General features: G+C 44.6%; 1 protein-coding gene and 1 long non-coding RNA gene across 2 annotated transcripts in view; one reads left to right on the forward strand and one right to left on the reverse strand.

Moving 5' to 3' along the window:
• LOC143302809 (uncharacterized) overlaps positions 1 to 18,454 on the forward strand; it is a 127,537-nt gene extending 109,083 nt beyond the window's left edge. The window contains exons 2-3 of the long non-coding RNA XR_013058616.1: positions 17,977 to 18,130; positions 18,189 to 18,454. This is a non-coding gene — a long non-coding RNA (uncharacterized LOC143302809). The remainder of the gene's footprint in view (positions 1 to 17,976; positions 18,131 to 18,188) is intronic.
• The window catches only part of LOC117155751 (LIM domain only protein 3), a 62,195-nt gene continuing 55,538 nt past the window's right edge, over positions 11,813 to 18,469 (reverse strand). Inside the window, exons 5-6 of the mRNA XM_033332049.2 lie at positions 14,616 to 14,856; positions 11,813 to 13,877 (exon numbers count right to left, since the gene is read on the reverse strand). Of these exons, the coding sequence (XP_033187940.1) occupies positions 13,722 to 13,877; positions 14,616 to 14,856 (397 nt within the window). The 3' untranslated portion in view covers positions 11,813 to 13,721. The remainder of the gene's footprint in view (positions 13,878 to 14,615; positions 14,857 to 18,469) is intronic.

Raw genomic sequence — 18,469 nt, forward strand, 5'->3', positions numbered from 1 at the left:
AAGATTATCTGCACGGGATACGTGTACGCGTGTTTACCGACACGCAGCGTCCGAGATGCTTCTTTGTTAAGGATGGACCAGGCCGCGTGTTGTGCACGCGCGAAGTAACGCTCACGAACCGTGATATCTCGCGAGAGAAACGGAGAGAGAAGAGAGGGAGAGAGAAGAACTAGGCAAATTGGAACAAATTGATTTTCCCCGGCGACATCCATTAAAGTGACGGAAGAGAGTCGCGGTATTAACAAGCATGGCAATATCGAAATGCGGGTCCAACTGTATCGGCTAGCTTTTCGGGCAAATTGGATTTTCGTGAGAAACATTATGACACCCTCATAATTGTCGCGCGATATACGCGTTGCTTTATGCGCGCTGGTAAATGCTCGTCTAGGAATCCGATAGACTAATTCTGAAATTATTTTGTTACTAGATACGGATACGTTTTTTTAAACTCGTAGTTTGTTTCCTGAACGCTTTATCAGTGGCATATGTATAGACAGACGTAAATAATTGTATCTTCTTCCATAAATGAAATTCTTAACGCGAGCTTTCTTACACAATTGGCTTAATCTCGCTAGCGAATTTTACGGGTCATAAGTTACAAGTTACAGTGACAAATGTAACGAAAAGTAATTTTACATGTTACAAGGCAGCTCCGTTTTGCTATTTGTTAATTTACGAATATATATATATATATATATATATATATATATATATATAGTTACACTACTGCTAGCTAATTAATTATCGTGCAGAAAGATCCTGATTTTTATGATCATCTGCTGAAAATGATACAGAAGACCTCGTTGGTTCGCGTCAAGCAGGTTTCTAAACATGTTTCTTGTACTACTGAAATAAAGGTGATGGATATACCGTATACTGCTAATAAAACAAAAATAAAGGGTAATTACAAGTAATAGGAGGAGCAATTGCTTCTCCACGGCAATTCTAATAAAATAAAGGAAGAAACTTAAGAAAAAGCCTCTATTATCCCAACATCTAAGGAATGAGCGGATTATAACCCCATGCTACTTAATTTTACCACTAAATCTACTAACATCTTTCCTTTCTTTTCGGTTCTTCTCTTTTCCATCTACCAATCGAAACAACGAAACTATACTATTCTGATAATTCGAATATTTGCTAAATAGGCCGGTAAATAACCGAGTAGCAGTTCAATTCGCTATATCGATCGCCAAACTAATTTTGGAAATTATTCAAACGTCGATCTCGACGAAATTGCTTCTTGTTTCGGCACACCCTTATCGTCGCGATCCTCCATTACTCTGCGGCCATTTAAAACTGGAAAGTTTCGGTGTATCGTGAGATACACACAGTACGAAGGCAGAAGGGAGACAGAGCTCTGATATTAATTCCGTAAGCCTACCGGTGATAATGTCTCCGGCGTGATGCTCCCCAGGGTGGTGTGAAAGCATTCCCTTTAACGATGCCGCATCGAGCCGCGAGATAGGCGATCGTCTTACCGATTACGCGAAGGAGAACGGGTAATTACGTGTCCGCGTCCTGATTTTCGTTCAGCCGATCGTCGATCTATCTACGATTTAAATGACAAACTGCTGTTCCTCGGCAATTTCCCGATTCCGTCGGTATAATCAAACGACTCAACTATCTTCGTCACTTTACGTCCGATTCGAATTGTTTGCGCGATCACCAGGATAATCGTTGCCACTAGCGTCGTAAGCGAAGAGAAAAATCACGAAAGACAAAGGTTTGTACGCGTTGTTCGAGGCAAGAGGAGAATCGAAGAGGCCGGTAGAAAAATCGGTGGCACGTACGAGACGTTAAAATTAACGACGCAGTAACAAAGTATCGTAAGTCTGTCGAGCGGGCTGGCTCGAATCGCGTGCAGAGCTGGCATTCTCTAGCTACTAACGAACAGCAACGGTGGCTCATTGAACGCGAACGCGTTACGGCTGTGCAGGGTGGTAATCAAATACTTAAAACTCGACTCGCGACCAAGAGGAAAAACGGACCGGAGAAAGTTTCGTCGGTTCGGAAGTTGGGATGGCAAATGCCGATTCTTCCAGTCCGACAGCCTCGTAAACCGATTCGTCTTCGTGTAACTCGGCCTTCCACGGTCTCTTCGCTACAAGTATAATCTCCGATTTAACCGTCGAACGTAGAAAAAGAGTCGTATCTCAGGACCCATTAATGGACTGGAACCGCGAGAACTAGCGGAACGTGTTTCGCGCGAACAGCACGATAAAATTGCAGCGTAAAGTTTCTCAGCCTCGAACATGGAGGCTGGTTTCACAGCGGTTTCCAGCGTTTCGTAGCATCTGGGAATTATCAAAATTAATCGTGCTCGCTAATTCGCGGCGGAGAGATTGAGAATGAGAGACGATAGGGGTGGTAGGAGGCGCGAAAAAAGTTCACGCGACTGCTAGGATCGTAATACGCCGGTAATGCTGGTGCTTAGCGGCGTATAAATAAGCATTAAATCCGTGCTTAGGATACCTTAATCTGTATTTTTTTCCCGGCCTGCCTGCTGGAATATATTATCACCCGGGGGATTTTATCGCGGCGGCGATAATGCCGTTAACGCGCGAATATACTCGAAAGAACTTTTTTAAAGGAGCGAGTTACCGGTCGACCGTGCCGTTTCTTCCGTCGCCTCTTTCTTTCTTTCTCTTCCTCTTCCCTTCTTATCGAGAACGAGCTCTTGGTGCCTCATCGACGACACGACGCTACGAGATTCGCTTCGACAATAGACCGCTGTGAAGGAATCTTATCTCTATATATATTCTTGTTCTATTTAAAAAATAGATTTGATTAATCAACGATACACAGAATGTATGCATCTCCCTCGATTCATTAACGCTGGTTCCTATCGACGTGTATGTTCTGTGATTTAATCAAGATTTAACGAAGGCGCGGAAGGAAACCGGCATGAAAAGCGACATTCATAGTTACACCGTGTCAACGGAGTCGTGTGTTTGTTCGCGCCATCTATTCCAGTTATTTTTTACGTTATCTTCGCTCGCTGACATAGACTCCAGTCTTCGATATTTTTCAATTCGTTTCAATTCAACCAGCTCGTTTTTTCTGTCGCAAGACAAGATTGTCTAATAATAACTAATTGAAGCTAACAACGTAATTCACTCTGCCTATTGTTTCGATCACACCGCTGTCGCAACTGTTGCGTTTTCCTCTTCATCGAATAGTCGTTGTTGTCTTCAGACTTAAAAGAAGGATATTGCATCGTATCGATAATTATAATAATTGATAACGAACCCACGTACGATGATATCACCGATATAAAAATTGCGTCACTCTTACAAAAGAAAAATATAATTTCAATAGCGCTGACAGCGTTTGGAATATATTCCGAAATACGCGACAAACTCTACCATCGAATCGAGTTGAACGGTGATAACGGGACAAATTTTCGAACTGGAAGAAAGAAAAGAAGCGACACAACGTTGCACGTTTAACTTCTGACGAGGGGATGGCGCGCGCTATTAACGGACCGTTTCCGTGATGCACGGACGTTTGCCGCACGCTCATCAACGTCCGCAGACCAGCAGCGGCTAACGGAGCACGGATTTGAATTAGGAGACGGTGATGCGGCATGCAGAGAAGAGAGGAGTAAGGGAGAGTGAGAAAGTCGAAGATGCGGATGGGGAGGTGGTGCACGAGGTTGGTTGCTAACGACCGTCGCCAGACCAGGGTTGTTAACTGCTGCCGGGTTCGGTCGTCCCACTGGATGTGGTGGTTCTTCTATGTGGGAAGAGGTTCCACTGGAGTGGGTGTGAGGGTGGAAAAGGGCCACGCCAGGGTAGAATGGCTAAGCTATTCGGAACAATGTCTTGTTAGGCGGTTTGCTTTGAGGTAATCGCTGGGAAGACCCCGGCAGTCGTTAGACTTTCCCTCGCGGACCTGTTTGTTTCGCGGATAATTGCCCACCGATACTCGACTCTAGTCCCTCGTAAAATCGTGAACGATCCCCGTCGGGCTTACGGCCACGGAGCAAGCAAGGGAGAAACGCGAAGGAAACGCGCGTGGTAGCCAAGGAGGAAAATAGAAACGACGAGACGAAAGAAACCGAGCGAATGGGAGAGAAGGATCGTTCTATTCCTTGGGTCGGTGGAGCGTTTTCGACAAGAGAATCGTCTTATTACGAGGCGATCCGCTCGCTTTAGGTACGAGGAATGGGCGGTTATTGCGTCATTCGATTAGCCGATTCTCTCTTTCTCTCTCTCTCTCTCTCGCTCTCTCTCTCTCTCTCTCAATTATAGAATCGAGAACGCGCGGCCGAGTTACGGGAAAAAGGAAAGCCTCCGCGGCAAACGTGATCCGAGGTGAGCGCGGACGCGAGATCCGGACGGAGCGGCCGCGAAATAGTGAGAGGCGGCACACCGACGAGAGGGGAAAAAAATGCTTTCAAGTTAATTAGCGTAAATTACATCCGCGCGAGGACGCGGGGTAATTACAGATTTTCTATTCCCGACAACTCGTTTCAGCATCAGAACCTGTTAAATAACTTCGCTTAAACGAGACGCATTAACGTATTCCATTTTTGCGCACAAGGGAATAAGGCGACCGCTCGCCTCGGATCACAGGAATCTTTTCAATTCGCAGGATGCTGGAGATGGCACGAGTATGTTGTTTCTTACGAACGTTTTATTTTAGGATAACGACGGAGAGGTCGACGTGGTTTATACGAATGCCAGAAAACATCGGGCAGAATGGTTAATTTCAACATTTTCAGCGACGAGTGCATTTAATAGACTCATTTGGCCGGATATTGTCAACGATCTGCGCGAAAATGACACCGGGTAGACCGTTAAAGTGTCACGAACGAACGATAATGGAAATATCGTCGCCACTTTTCTCCTTGATTATATCCAATTTTCGCTGGCACACTCTTCAATCGCGCCGAAACGTTTCGCGCCGCTCTATTGATTACGCAAACGAAACTCCTGTCCCCTAAATTTGGAATATCGAGGTAGTTAGCATCGACCGTTCTCCCCGCTACGTATCGTCGACTAATTAGCATGTACCACTTTTCCCTCGAACATACTTTAATCGTTGTGTACACTTTGCGCTGTTCTATTACTTGCGCAAACGTGACAGCTATTAAAATTTAAATATCGACGAGTTACACATTTGCTCGGCAGTCTTATTGTTAACGTCGATCACAAAACGGTCAATTTTTCAACACGTTCTTCAAATTCGCGCGAAAAGTTGTTTGACCCTTCGCTTTATCGTATATCACGCTGGAACGCAACGTAGAAAAAGGAGCAAAGATAACAACGACAGACTATTACTCGTATTAAGTTCAACCATTTTGAAGTTCGTCCAATGATCCTGACTCTAATTTAACGTTACAAGATTAAAATTATTAAATACGAATCACGTACGATGTTTTTCATATCTTGCTTCCGACACACCGCGACTACAAAGGGTATTTGCGTACCATTAAATTTGTTGCAGAACTCATATACCAATTAATTGAGTTCGGATATGTTAAATGTCGTATCATTTAGTACTACTTTTATATGACTGCGAAATAATGTAATATTAGGAGAATGAAACGTGGAAGACGATAAAAAAATGCTTCGTTGGAAAAGAACGATGTACGTGCAAATGCTTTCTATCGTCATCACTGTGCTAAAACATTATGTGTATATATACAGGGTGGTTGGTAACTAGTGGTACAAGCGGAAAAGGGGTGATTCTACGCGAAAAAAGAAGTCGAAAATATAGAATAAAAATTTAAAAATTTAAAAATTTAAAAATTTTAAAAATTAAAAAAATAACGTCAATCGAGACAACGATCTACAGTGAGATCCGTTGCAACGAGACGTGATAAAGTGCACGCGTACCGAGCGAAAATTCAAAATCGATTTTCTCGAAAACAAAGCCTCAAACGAAAAATGTTTATTCTATATTTTCAACTTCTTTTTTCGCGTAGAATCACCCCCTTTCCGCTTGTACCACCAGTTACCAACCACCCTGCATATATAATTAACGTCGACTTATGCATAGTGATTCTTTCACCTTCCCTTAATCGTGTTAATTTGGCAGTGTTTTAAAACAATGGATATACAATAATAAACAACATTTATTTATTATATCGTTCCTTCTTACATAACGTGTTCCGTAAATCTAAGCGTAGCTAACATTTCCCTGCGATTTTGCGAGGAAACCGATGTAAATTCGTCTATATGAATACTTTTGCATAAGTTTTGCATAAGTTAAGTTTGCAAAACTTTCGCACGCCATTTTATATAACCACGGAAAAAAATCATAAAGCAACGGGTTAATTAATAACGTGGACGCTATTCTTAATACCATTAATTAAACAAAACTAATTTATTCGAAATTTCTTACGTAAGCCGGACGATATAAATCAGCTCGTATACTCGAATCACCCTCCATATCTAAACTTAACTCTTTAGTGGGCGAGAACGTGACCATTGTCGCCTGAAATTGAAATATCGTGACCGTTAGTATGGGCCGCGTAATTAGTACGCGCAGTTAGCGTGTTTTCCCAACGGTAATATTCTTAGTTCAATCCTGACGCCATTCTGCGCCTTCATGCTCGTATCCTGGTGGTTAAGGGCCACCGGAAGCACAGCATTCTGTCGAAACTCCCTCCACAATGGCTGCACGCTAATTCGTACTTTGGGGCTTACGGACAACTAACTTGCCCCTAATGCCCTGCTTACGCGCGATTATTGCCTTCGACGAGTTCCAGACAGTCGAACTCCACTTCCACGCATCCGCGATTGTTCCAATAAGTCCCTTAACCGTTCGTTTGGGGGAAGCCCTGTCCTCGCGAAGATCGAGTTGGGAAACTTCTAGAATATACGTGTATCATATAAACTGCAGATATATTTTTCGAATAAAATTTGTTCGTTTAAAGTCTGGTTTTTGGCAAAGGCCACTTTGACAATTTTTAGCTATCCGGAAATTTTCAAATTTCGCTTATTCGAACACGAAGCTTCGAACGTATTTTAGTCTTTTAAATTATTTGAAATATATTTAGAATCTAGTTGAATCAACTTTCTGCTCGCTTGTACCACGCGTATGTATCACACCCGGTATATTAGAGTCATAAAAGCACAACGACACGATTATCTCCCTGTCGAAGAAAAATATCGTCACGAAACATTTGCCGAATCGTTTCTTTTCTGACAAAAGTGTCGGAACTATAATTCCTGGCAGAGGAGGCGGTTTGGATGACCGAGTCAGACGCCACAGATCACGGCTATCATCCGTGATTCGGCGCAAGATAGTTCATTCTAACGTATTGCGGGATAACATCGACGCCACGCGCGACTGTTATTTATGTAATACAATTTATCGATCTTTCGTGGGGCTCGCGACCGAATTATTTGCCCACCACCGCGACGTAACCGGCGAATAATGTATAAGAGTATATTTAGCGGGGTTGGTGGCGAGAAGAAGGGGGTAAGGCGCCGTGGCGGCACCCATGAACGAAACCGTGACTCGAGTACAACGTCTTAACCGCGTTTCCTGAACGCATCACGCTTGACCCGCAACCAACGAAATAAGGGGATGGTAGATCGTTCCGATCGAGCAGACATTCGGAGCAACGAAATTCCATATCCACGATCTGTGCTGGTTAAATAATTTGTACGCGTCTGTGTCGATCTATCAGACGGCCACTTTTCGGGTCGACGGTGGCTGAAATTGAGGAGAGAAAACTGAGAGTAGAATAAAAAGGAGAAAGACCACGAGAGAGGATCGTTGCGAGTAAGAGAGAAAGAAACGAAAAGATTAAAAACACGGCCATTAATAGAGCGCGAAATCCGATGGTTATGCGCCAATCAGGTTTCGTGACAGTACCGAGGAAACAAGTATTTCCCATCAGCGCTTGCACCGATTTATCCCGAATAGTTCTCGCGAAACCCAGTCACCATTCCGTTTATTATTCCGATAGCCGCGATTCGTCCTCTTTCTTGCCCGTTTAGCGTTCCTGTACAGCCCCGATAGCGGGTATCGATGCACTCGAACAATCCTTCCTATCTCGGCCAAGTGTGTTTTTATTTCCTGTTAATTGATTTTTTACACTCCGATACACCCTGGCGAGGTTACTCCTTTATGACGCGCCGCAACGATGCGACGCGCGTTTTGTCGCGTATCCATGGAAATGTATCCCGCAGCATCGGCAGCTACGATATTAACGGGCAGATACCAAGAGGGAGCCAGAGGAAAGGATTCGGTGACTAATTGAAATCGAGATGTTCGCGTACTTTAGCGGCGAGAAAGAAAGACGAAGAAAAGAAGAAACGAGACAGATGAAAAGAGATAGAAATTGCTGGAACCGGCGAGGGTAAGAGTTCAGCGACTTCTTTTGTCGGGCCAACCAAGCGGCTAGTCCACTTTCATACACGGCAACATATAAAATCCCTTTTCACGAAACACCCCTCGTAAACTTTCTTTCCTACGTTTGCTATCTTCGTATCGCCATTCAGTTTCCCTGTCCCCGCGCCGAAAATGGTCGCGCGCGCGCAAGTGCCCGTGTACTTATACGTGACGCTACCACGACACGCTCGAAACGTCGGCGAAGTAGATTTTTCCGCACCTCGATATGATTAATATCCCTGCGAGATAGGAGGGTGCGGGTTGGGTGTTGGGCCAAAAGAACGAAGATAAAAGAAGGGGGTAGAAAAGTTGAAGGTAAACTGGAACGAAGAAAGAAGTTGGAACGAAGGGAAGTAGGAAGGAGGAGAGAAAACAAGAAAACGTAGAGGAAAGGGAGGAAAAAAGAGAGAGAGAGAGATGGAAGAAACGTGGTGGATGCGGGGAAAAAAAGAGAAGGATAACGGAGGGTGAAGGTAGCCGAGGTAAAAGGGAACGGTTATGGGCCTGGTGGCCGCTTGCCCGTACAGCAAATCCCCGTCAACCGCATTCAATTACGATGTTATCGCGAATACAGATGACGGTTATTTCCTTCGGTACACCCTATACGTAACGTTCGCGATGCGGCGCGACGCAGGGCGTCGCCAACGTCGCTTCTCCGTCCAAAGTTAAGGCAGTATATCGTGTAATGGTGGGTTGGCCGGTCGCCTGTGTGATTGCTTTAGGATGCGCGCCGACAATACACCGGGATAAAGCGACTCCGATTTCGACCAACGACAGTTACGCGCGCCATCCTTCCGTACCCACCCCGCCGCGTCGACCCGAATTACCTCGTTATTCCTCTCTGGTCATCGTTACGGAAGAATCTTCTTTTCGTTTCCGTGATTTTGATATGATTTTTGTCAAACAGATTTCCAAGCCACGAGAATCGTTAAATTCGTGGTAGCCGTGGTATGAAAAAGTGAATTCCTAACGATGTAAATTTATCGCCATAAAATTTATCTATTTCTTCTAGATTTCACACGAGCGATCCTTAAACGTACGATCAACTGGTCGATACCCTTTGGGCTGGGCGAGCTCGATCCACCAGCGTGCTTTGGCTTATCCATCAGGAAGGAGAGGCGCCGCGGGTCACGGGAACGGTCTCCTTCGAATCGCGTACGTCGCTTTTCGGTACACGGTTTGTCGAGTACGACGACCGTCGGCCCACCCTCCACGTTTTCGAGCGATAAAACCTGAAATACGAGCGCGTACGCTGGTCGAACTTCTATTCGCCTCGAACCGAAAAGGATGTCCGGATCATAACACGGCGCGCTCCCGTGCACCCCGTTGCTTCCGTGAGTTACTTTGCACGACGGTTTCAAAAGGAACCCCTCGCCACCTTGCCAGCTCGTTCTCCGGCCCTCTCCTCTAACCCTGCTGTACGTGACACTTTGATCGTTTCAGAGAACACGTGCAACCCCATGCTTCAATTACACCGCATTCTCCAATTACACTGAATTACCTTGCAATCGCGAACATCGTCACATTCGATCAATTACAATTCTAACATTAATAATCTTATTATGACTTACCAGTACGCATCTGTCCAATATCGTCCAACGTTCTTACCAACGAGTCGTCGAGCTGGTATCGTGGAATAAAGCGATCCGACACACGGCGAAAACGCCGTTAATATTTTCATAGTGTGGCATCCTACGCCGCTATGGGGCGGGGAGTGGAAAAAGTACGAGGGAGATTAATTGGAACCTTCTTCGGGCGCAACAGAGTCAACGAAGAGAAGACGAGGAGGAAAGTTGGTGTACGAAGCGGTAAGAGAAAGGAAGAGGACGTACAGAGAGGAAATTGAGAGGAGGTAGAGAAAAGGGGCGGTGGGGGTGAGAAGAAGCGCGAAGCTGAGCGAGAACGAGACGCAGAGCGTCAGGATAGCCCGAGGGGGGCCCTGAGCTTTTTGCCGAACACATAATGCATAGCGAAGGATGACACCCTTATCTCGGGATCTTTAATTCCGTGGGCCGCCGCGAGGGGGTTGCCGCGTCGTCATTTGTCGGTTGCACCGCGCTCGAATCAGGGATGGCACAGAGAGTGGATGGATAAAACCGCCGGCGCTGTTAACATCACCGTTGGCTACAGGGGCTGGAAATTGCCTTGGCTGATTTCATTTCAGGCCAGATTATTTTAAGGGGTTCTGTTTTTCTTTCTCCTACCACACCGGTTACCATCCCCTATAACCGCGCGACTTCGGCGTGATTAATGCGACCAGAGACAAAGGGGGTGAGGCTGGTCGAAAAGCGTCAGCGATCGAGACTCGTGTTACCTTCTGGCTTATAAGCTGATCGATTTAATTTATGCGCACTGACGCGTTGTTACGAGACCTTGACGCGAGATATCCAGGCGAAATTTGTCTCACTGGGCTCGTATCGAAGTTTGCCGATATGAATTTTTTCATATCGATATTTTAAAGGATGAAAAGTTCTGTTATTCTATGAAAAACTTCATACTCGTTCGTCGTTAACGCGTACGCGATCTGTAACGAAAACGTTATTCGTCCTTGTACGTCTAAGAAGACGATTGGTATACGCGTCTCGTTAACTAAAACGTATTAAAAATAATATTTGCAAAGAAAAATATTTTCTACACATATGCATAATAAAATAACACATACGTGAAAAAGAAGTATTTGTGTTTTCAGTATCAAATTTTCCGTATATGATCTCTGACTTTGGAATGAGTCAGTGGACACGTGAACAAGGACAAAGTTGACTCATATATGAATTTAGCGTATCGCTATTCGCTTTAAATTCGTCGAATGAATCTTTGACGAAGCAATTTTGTACGTAAGCAACCTACGTTATATCCGTCCGATAGGAAAAAATTCAAGGGGGAAAATGTCTTAATAAACTTTAAAGCGACAAACAACGGGGTATACTCGGAACGAACCTCTCAATTTTTTAGTGCAACGAGGAAAATTGTTCGAGTGTCGGAGAAGTGACGAGCCCTTTCGAGGGGTAGCGCAACGATGCGAAAGGAGAGGGGGAGGTAGAGGATCCGCTCTCCGCGAGTTTTAAAGAGTTTCAACGTCCTATTATAAAGTCTTCACCGTGCATAATAACATTCAACTCCGTGGGCTGGAAGGCATTAGGGAAATCGCGTTGCCTCCCCTTGCCTGTTTCACCCTCACCCCTTTCCCTCGCTCCACCCCCCACCCTCTGCCTGTCCCGTCTCCGTTTCTAACCATTTCCCTGTATCACGCGGGCAATACGGCCCGCACAAATCAGTGGATCTCTTCTACGGCGTGCCGCGATTTCGCTTTCTCGTCGAAGAGGAACAAGAGAGAAGGAAAGAAGGAGGGGAGCGAACGTCGCGGAAACAGCCATAAATAGAGGAGTAAAAAGACGACGGCGTATGGTACTCGACGTTGTAGGTACCGGCCGATCCTGGAAACGAAATGAACACACGCTTGAAACTCACGATTTGCTTGTATTTATAAGAATGTTATATTTTCTCGGTAGTAATAGGAGCCTCTATAGAGGCGGTAAATATATTAGTAGTGCGCTAATAAATGATATTTATATACAGATGGGTAAAAAAAAAAAACGAGAGGAAAGTGTGTTCGGCTCTTTCGCGCGTACTCGGAGCGCGAATCACTCGTGTAGGTTTCGTTCTTTCTCTCCCTCTTTATCTTCGTCACAGGTTGCTACCTCGCGCCCGCTTCGTAGGACATCCTCTTCGCGTAACATCTTTTGTACTTAATCGATTCGGTGGTTTGGAAATGCAGTATCCTGTAGAATCAGCGCGACATTCGAGTCGTCCCACGTGGCTCGTGAAGACAGTCTGATCGAACGACAACGTCAACAACTCCGTCGAGATTAAGGAGGAGAGGGTGATGAATTTTGTCGTCGTATAAGCGTACGGTCAGGCAAATTCTCTACGAGTACCACGATCGCGATTCTGGCGCCTTTAAATGTGGTTTGCTTCGTCGGTGATTCAAAACGGATCGTTTATCAGCGCACGCAACGTTTATCGGATTTTCTCAATCGTCTTTTGGTATCGATGCCGCCGTTTGATCTTATTCCCGTTCTTTTCCTTCCTTTCCCTCGTTGTTCCTTCCCCTTTCGTCTGGACCGTTTTCGCTCGTCTTTTGGCGTTAAAGCGTAAAGCCGCGACTAAGCCCCTCGTTTCGCAAGTTTCCGATCGCAGACCGCGTTAAAGATGCATTCTCCGCGAAACTCGGCAAGTAACCACGGGCTGCTCGAGTAAACCGTCACCGCCATTATCACCGAGAAAGGAATATACGAAATCCGAGACGTCGACTTGCTCTCCCGAGGGGCATCGAAACTTACATCGTTAATCTTTGGTATTAGCCATCGTGTACGCCTTTGCTTGCGCCTCGTATACCGACATTTTGGGAACGTCTCGAGATTCGTCACATTCGCGCCGCCGAGATTCCCCTCGAACAGAACAACATCTCTCGATTTTACCTTTGGTATTTAATCGAACGTTCGTTCGCCTCTGTCCAGGCGAATCACAGACCTCCGTCTCGAGCCGACGATAAAATTGAAAAACAGCAAACAGTAACTTACGAACAAACTTACGACGATTCTCTTCCTTCGCCTATCCGACACTCGTCTTCTCGATCGGCCGTCAAACGTCGAATGTCGACGAATCGCGAGTACTATGGAAATTCGTTCGATTGGTCTGCGTATACTGATAGTCTTTCGGTGTCGCAGAGTCGACAGATACAGATATTTACAAGTAACTCTGCCCCATTCGCTCACCCTCTCACTCGGTCGTCCTTCCACTCTTACTCGCACGCTTCTAATCGCTCTTCACCTCGCTAGAAACGTATCTTACATAAATCGCCTATTTTTATCATGTTACATGTTGTACCGTATATTACAAGACGTGTATTAAACGTGTATCTCCTCGCTTTCGCGAGATGTCCACGTTCTATTCAGCTCCTATCGTATCTCTTTCCATAAATTTATTCATACAATTCGCGATCACAGTGATTATTCCCAACCTCTAAACGACTATTTCCCCCAAAAACGTCCGATCCTCCGCGGGTATCCTCGAGACCCGTCGCGGAGACCATCTCGTTTCTCTTTTCCATCTTCGTTCCGTTCTCGTCGCGAACGACTCGTCTTTTCCCACCCCCCGTTTCAACCTGCCTTCTTTCTCTCACCGATCCACATGTTATGCGTCCTGTCTGTCTATCACTCTGGTTCCTCGCGTTCACTTTCGTCACGACGTTTTAATCCTCGCCCGTACTCCCTCTCCGTACCTCCCGTTCATCTCGTCGGTCAGCGTCAATAGCCTCAATAACCGCTGAGACATCTGAGCTTCTTCAGGGGGGGTGACACCTCGTTTCAGCTGGTCGGAGCCTGCATAGACATCGGCGGTGGCTTCACCGGTCCGAGGGCTGGACCCGATAGCCCGTTGTTGTTCATGTCTCCCGGAGCTCTGGGTCCACCAACGCCAATGGCCGTTCCGTTCACCATCGGCGTGCTCCCTGACATCTGTCCCTGCACCATAAAATTGTTATTCTCAGTGAGAATGAATCGCATTAATCCTATTCTCTTATATTCTTTCGATCGTTTCTTTTTATTTTGCCAATCGGATTATTGATATTTGGTGAATTTGCATTAATATTTGAGAGATCACCCATGCAGATTTACTGTTCGCGGCTGGTAAATTGGCTAGCGGAAAGAAAGGCTTGATGGATTTGTAGAAAGGAATATTAAAAATCTTTCGTTACTGATCAAAATAATTACAGATCGGAGAAGCAGTGAACAAAGTAGACGTCCATCGCCTCTGCGATGTCTCGCTAGTCAACTTTCCAGACTGCAAGAAACGGATTTATATTTTTCTCTCTATACTTTCTTTTTAATATTGTGTTATATTTATATACGAAATGAGCGCAATTTAAACGAGATAATTTATAAAATAATTTAGAAAATAATTTACAAGAAGAAGCAACCCCTGAACGTTAAAGCGATGAAAAGCATTCGAATTTCGCGTTTCATTTTCCGACTGAAAAGCAAAGTTGAAATACGTCGTACGTCGCTGGTCCCTCGGGCCAGCGAACGAGACCGATCACGCGACGAAAACTTCCGGCGTGGCGTGTAACGCTTCCAATTAAAATACCACCGGCTCCGCCTGTCATCGACGACCGTGGTAACACAGCGACTAAGGCGTCGATGCTTTTAAGCATGCGTGCGTGACACAACGCTTCAAACGTTTACGGTCCTCTCTTAACTTACGTTCGACACGTGATTATGTTGACCCACCGACTGGCCAAGTGCCTGATGAGGTTGCAGTGGATTGTGACCAGGATGCATGTTCTGGCCAGGCGGTGTCGGCGCTGGAGGCAGTTGCCTTTTGATGTACGCCAGCGTGGCGGGTGTTTGTACTGACATATTGGCGAACGCGAGCCTCTCCTCATAGTCGAACTCGCACAGGATTTTGTTCTCGCACAGATAGAATCGATCGCCCACGCAAAACCTGCAATCAAAACCACAGGCTACTGGTGTCGCGCCGCTTCGACTTGTACACCGTCTCCAACCGCGATTCGATGAGGTCTCCGCGCGATACGTTTCTCGTCATCTGTTACGTTGCGAGATCCCCGAGCCAGCTTCAAAGAGAACGCCTGAACTTTTGTTCGATCGTTGTCACTTGGCGACATTATGCGAGAAGAGATATTTAATATATGATTAATACCGTTTTCTTTCTTACTTCTTTTCTATTTCTTTTTTTTTTTTTTTTTTTTAATTTCTTGCCAATTAACAACGGGTAAATCAGGGATTATTCGGCGAGAAAAATTGGAAAAAATATCATCGATACAAAAAGAACGCGTGTAACGATTCTTTCATTCGCGAACCACTACGCATAGGTATCGCGTCGCTGCTAGCTCGTCGATAAACGGTTGATCGTCACAATGGAGGAAAAAAGGCAAAAAGGGAGGAAAATCCGAAAAAGTGGGACTCAAAAAAAAAAAAAAAATAAAAAATCGGGGGGAGGGAAAAAGGAGAAACAATGACAAAGGGTGGCAGGGGACGAGCGTTGGATAACGAGCGTATCGCAACGCGTCGGACAAATAATTATTATCGGGCTTCTGTCCGCGAGCGGTCTCACATCCGCTTTGATCCCGGTAGGAAATACGAGAGCGAAATACGAGAGCGGCAGAGTCTGGTTCGAGGTAGATACTCTCATAATCGTACGGCAAATAGAATTATCGCGTTGCGCGCGGCCATTCCCAACGAGCACAGCTTATACCGGGTTTCGCTCGTTTCCCCCATTATACGCGTCGTCTGCTAAATGACGCTGTACTCTGATCCACCTCCACCTCTCTTTCTCTCTTTCACTCGCCCTTCTGTCACCTCTATACCTCTCACTGTCGTTCCTCTACTCGCTATTCAGCTGGCCGTCACCTGCTGGTTTCTGGTCTCCACCATGCGAGACCATCTCTCGCCGCAACCGGCCTTCTGCTTTCAAGGTGTTCTCTCTTTTCCTTGTCAATTGCCTGACACCTAACCATCCTCGGTTATTTACTTTGTTTCGCTCAACGAATTCATCTCGCGGATTTCTTCTCTTTCAAATTTCATTCTTTGTCTGCTTCTGCCTTCCTCTCCCTTCTGCTTTTTTTATTTGCTTTTTGGGGTTGATTGATAAGATACTTAAGGCTTGACTATCAAACGAATTTTGTGTATTCTGTGCATTAAAATTAATAGAACCGATCAACTTGGCGTTTTGTAAATGTTTCGATTTCATTATCTGGGTAAATGATTAATATTCAACTACTTCGGAAATGAGTGATTTACTTTCTTAAGCAGATTAAAGAAAGGAAATTGAATATGTTAAGGAAAGATGACATTAATGATCGTAATTTTTAAGGTAGAAATTTATCGTCATTTTAAATACTTCGATTAATCCCAACACGCCTTTGGTTACCATCGTGGAATCACTGTCGCGTCTAGGACCGGTTAGTTAAGTTATTAACCGGTCGTTCTTTAATTAGAAACTTCTACAGCGTGGGTTTAGAAGCTGAACGTATTTTAATCCTTGACTGATTTTCAACAGCTATGAAACCACACGTAAAGAAATTATTATGTGCAAGAGATTGGTACCCCAAATGACCAGTTAAATTTGGTAGTTGGTTAAGTGAATTTGTAGAGAAATTACGAGATGAACGTACCCTTACGTTCAGATGTTGCCAGAAGTGCCATTAGGATCAAAGATTTTGTCACAGGCCTGAAACGTTAGACGATCCATCTTGAACACAATGTCGAGAGATTTTACTTTTATAGGTCACAGTGCTATTCACAGTGCTGAGCTTTTGAATACTATTTGACGATATTAAAATTCTCCTGTAGGTACTTTTTCTATAATAATATGCCGTGAATGTGGAATGCAAGTACCAACGATTCGCGTCACATTCTTTCAGTCATTCCTCCGTGAAGTCTGGATCGAACTAGATATTCACATAACTATGATCCGCCAGAATTATATTGTTGCATGAGTGCATTCGTTCAGGAGTCTCTATTATAATCGCGCGAATAATGCCGCGTGAATCCCATTCCTCTAATTCTAGCAACCGGTGCAGCTGTCTGTCGTGGCACGATACCAGCGCGCGATACCCGCTGATTTTCCACTTTAACGTTTTCCATCTAGCATTTTGAGCGCATTGTTTCATCAACAATTTAACCCTCCTAATTAACTGTTCTCGTTGTTACGTATTACGCGCGCAGTGTGTTCTAACGATAGAATAAACGACCGATCTTATTCGCCTCTTGACGCTCGAGAAGAGAAAGAGGAGAGAGAAGAGAGAAGAGAAACAGGAACAAAAATACAAAATAGCAAAGGATGGAAAAATAGCAAAATAGCAAATTCTGACGAATAGGTATAGGTACATATATGTATACAGTGACTCGCAAAAGTCTTTGAACTTATCGTATGTAATGTGCAATATGTACATCGTGTGTGTCGTAGAAAAGATATTGAAATTTTATTATTGCTACAGTGAAACACGAGTATCATGATTATAGTGGAAAAAAATTTCAAATGAGCATAAAATTTCCGAAATATTTACTGGAAACATATATTTATTAAAAGTAATTGATAGACACATATATATACCATACGAAGAACTAGCCATTTTAAATATGGTAATAAATATCTAAGATGGTCCCATTGAACGAGGCTTATTAATATAGCGAATACTAACTGTTTAAATATTTTTATGATCTTAGTGAAATATATATTCGTACGAAATATCTCGTAGATTGCACGTACATCTTCAGAATTGTTTCAAGCTTTACCAATGTAACGTCGAGTCTGATTACAGCGCTAAGGAGATTTAGAAATGTTTCGTGTAGCACACGTACCTGATATATTTGTAAAATGTTCCTACAAGCGTCTGAATTCTTTCGTCAGCGACTGTACAGTCTTATGAGCGTATGGGTTTCATCCTCTAAATGTTCCATTGCTCGGAGCAATCAAATATATAGTAACTATTATGTAGACTCCTACGAGTTTGTCTTGTCGAGCGACAGCTCGTCAGAACACGCATATATTTTAACCATAGCCTAAGACTTTACAATTTTATTTAGCATTTAAAATTTTCAGCGTTACATTGCCAATAGTTTTCGAGGCAAAGACTAGTCGAAGTCTGGTAGAGAACCGTCACGTATCTGCGAGTCACCAATGGCGTACCGCAACAACAGCGCGCTTGAAATATTAATCCACCCACGAAGTTGAAGCAGAGAGGATCGGTACAGTGGTTGGTATCGAAAGACCAGGTTCGTAGTCTGATTCACATAGAAAATTTCAATCCATAGAGGAAGCTGGTCTCGGAGATCGCTACGGGCGAATGTTTAACGAGGGTCACCGGAGCTCGCTGAAGCCAGAAGGCTCTGGACGCACGAGAATTGCAGAAGAATCGGACACGTCCAACCACTGCGGAAAACGGACGACCAGAACCTCGAAAGCCGGGTATCGCGTAAATAAATAAAGTAACCGGTGCCAATGCGTGACCCCATTAGATTCCGCTTTACGGGACGTGTTCGATGCAGTTGTAACATTCCCGGAGCGTCTCTGCTCCAGACCAACGCCAACGAAA

The sequence above is a fragment of the Bombus vancouverensis genome, chromosome 6 (assembly GCF_051014615.1).
Source record: "Bombus vancouverensis nearcticus chromosome 6, iyBomVanc1_principal, whole genome shotgun sequence".
NCBI lineage: Eukaryota > Metazoa > Arthropoda > Insecta > Hymenoptera > Apidae > Bombus > Bombus vancouverensis.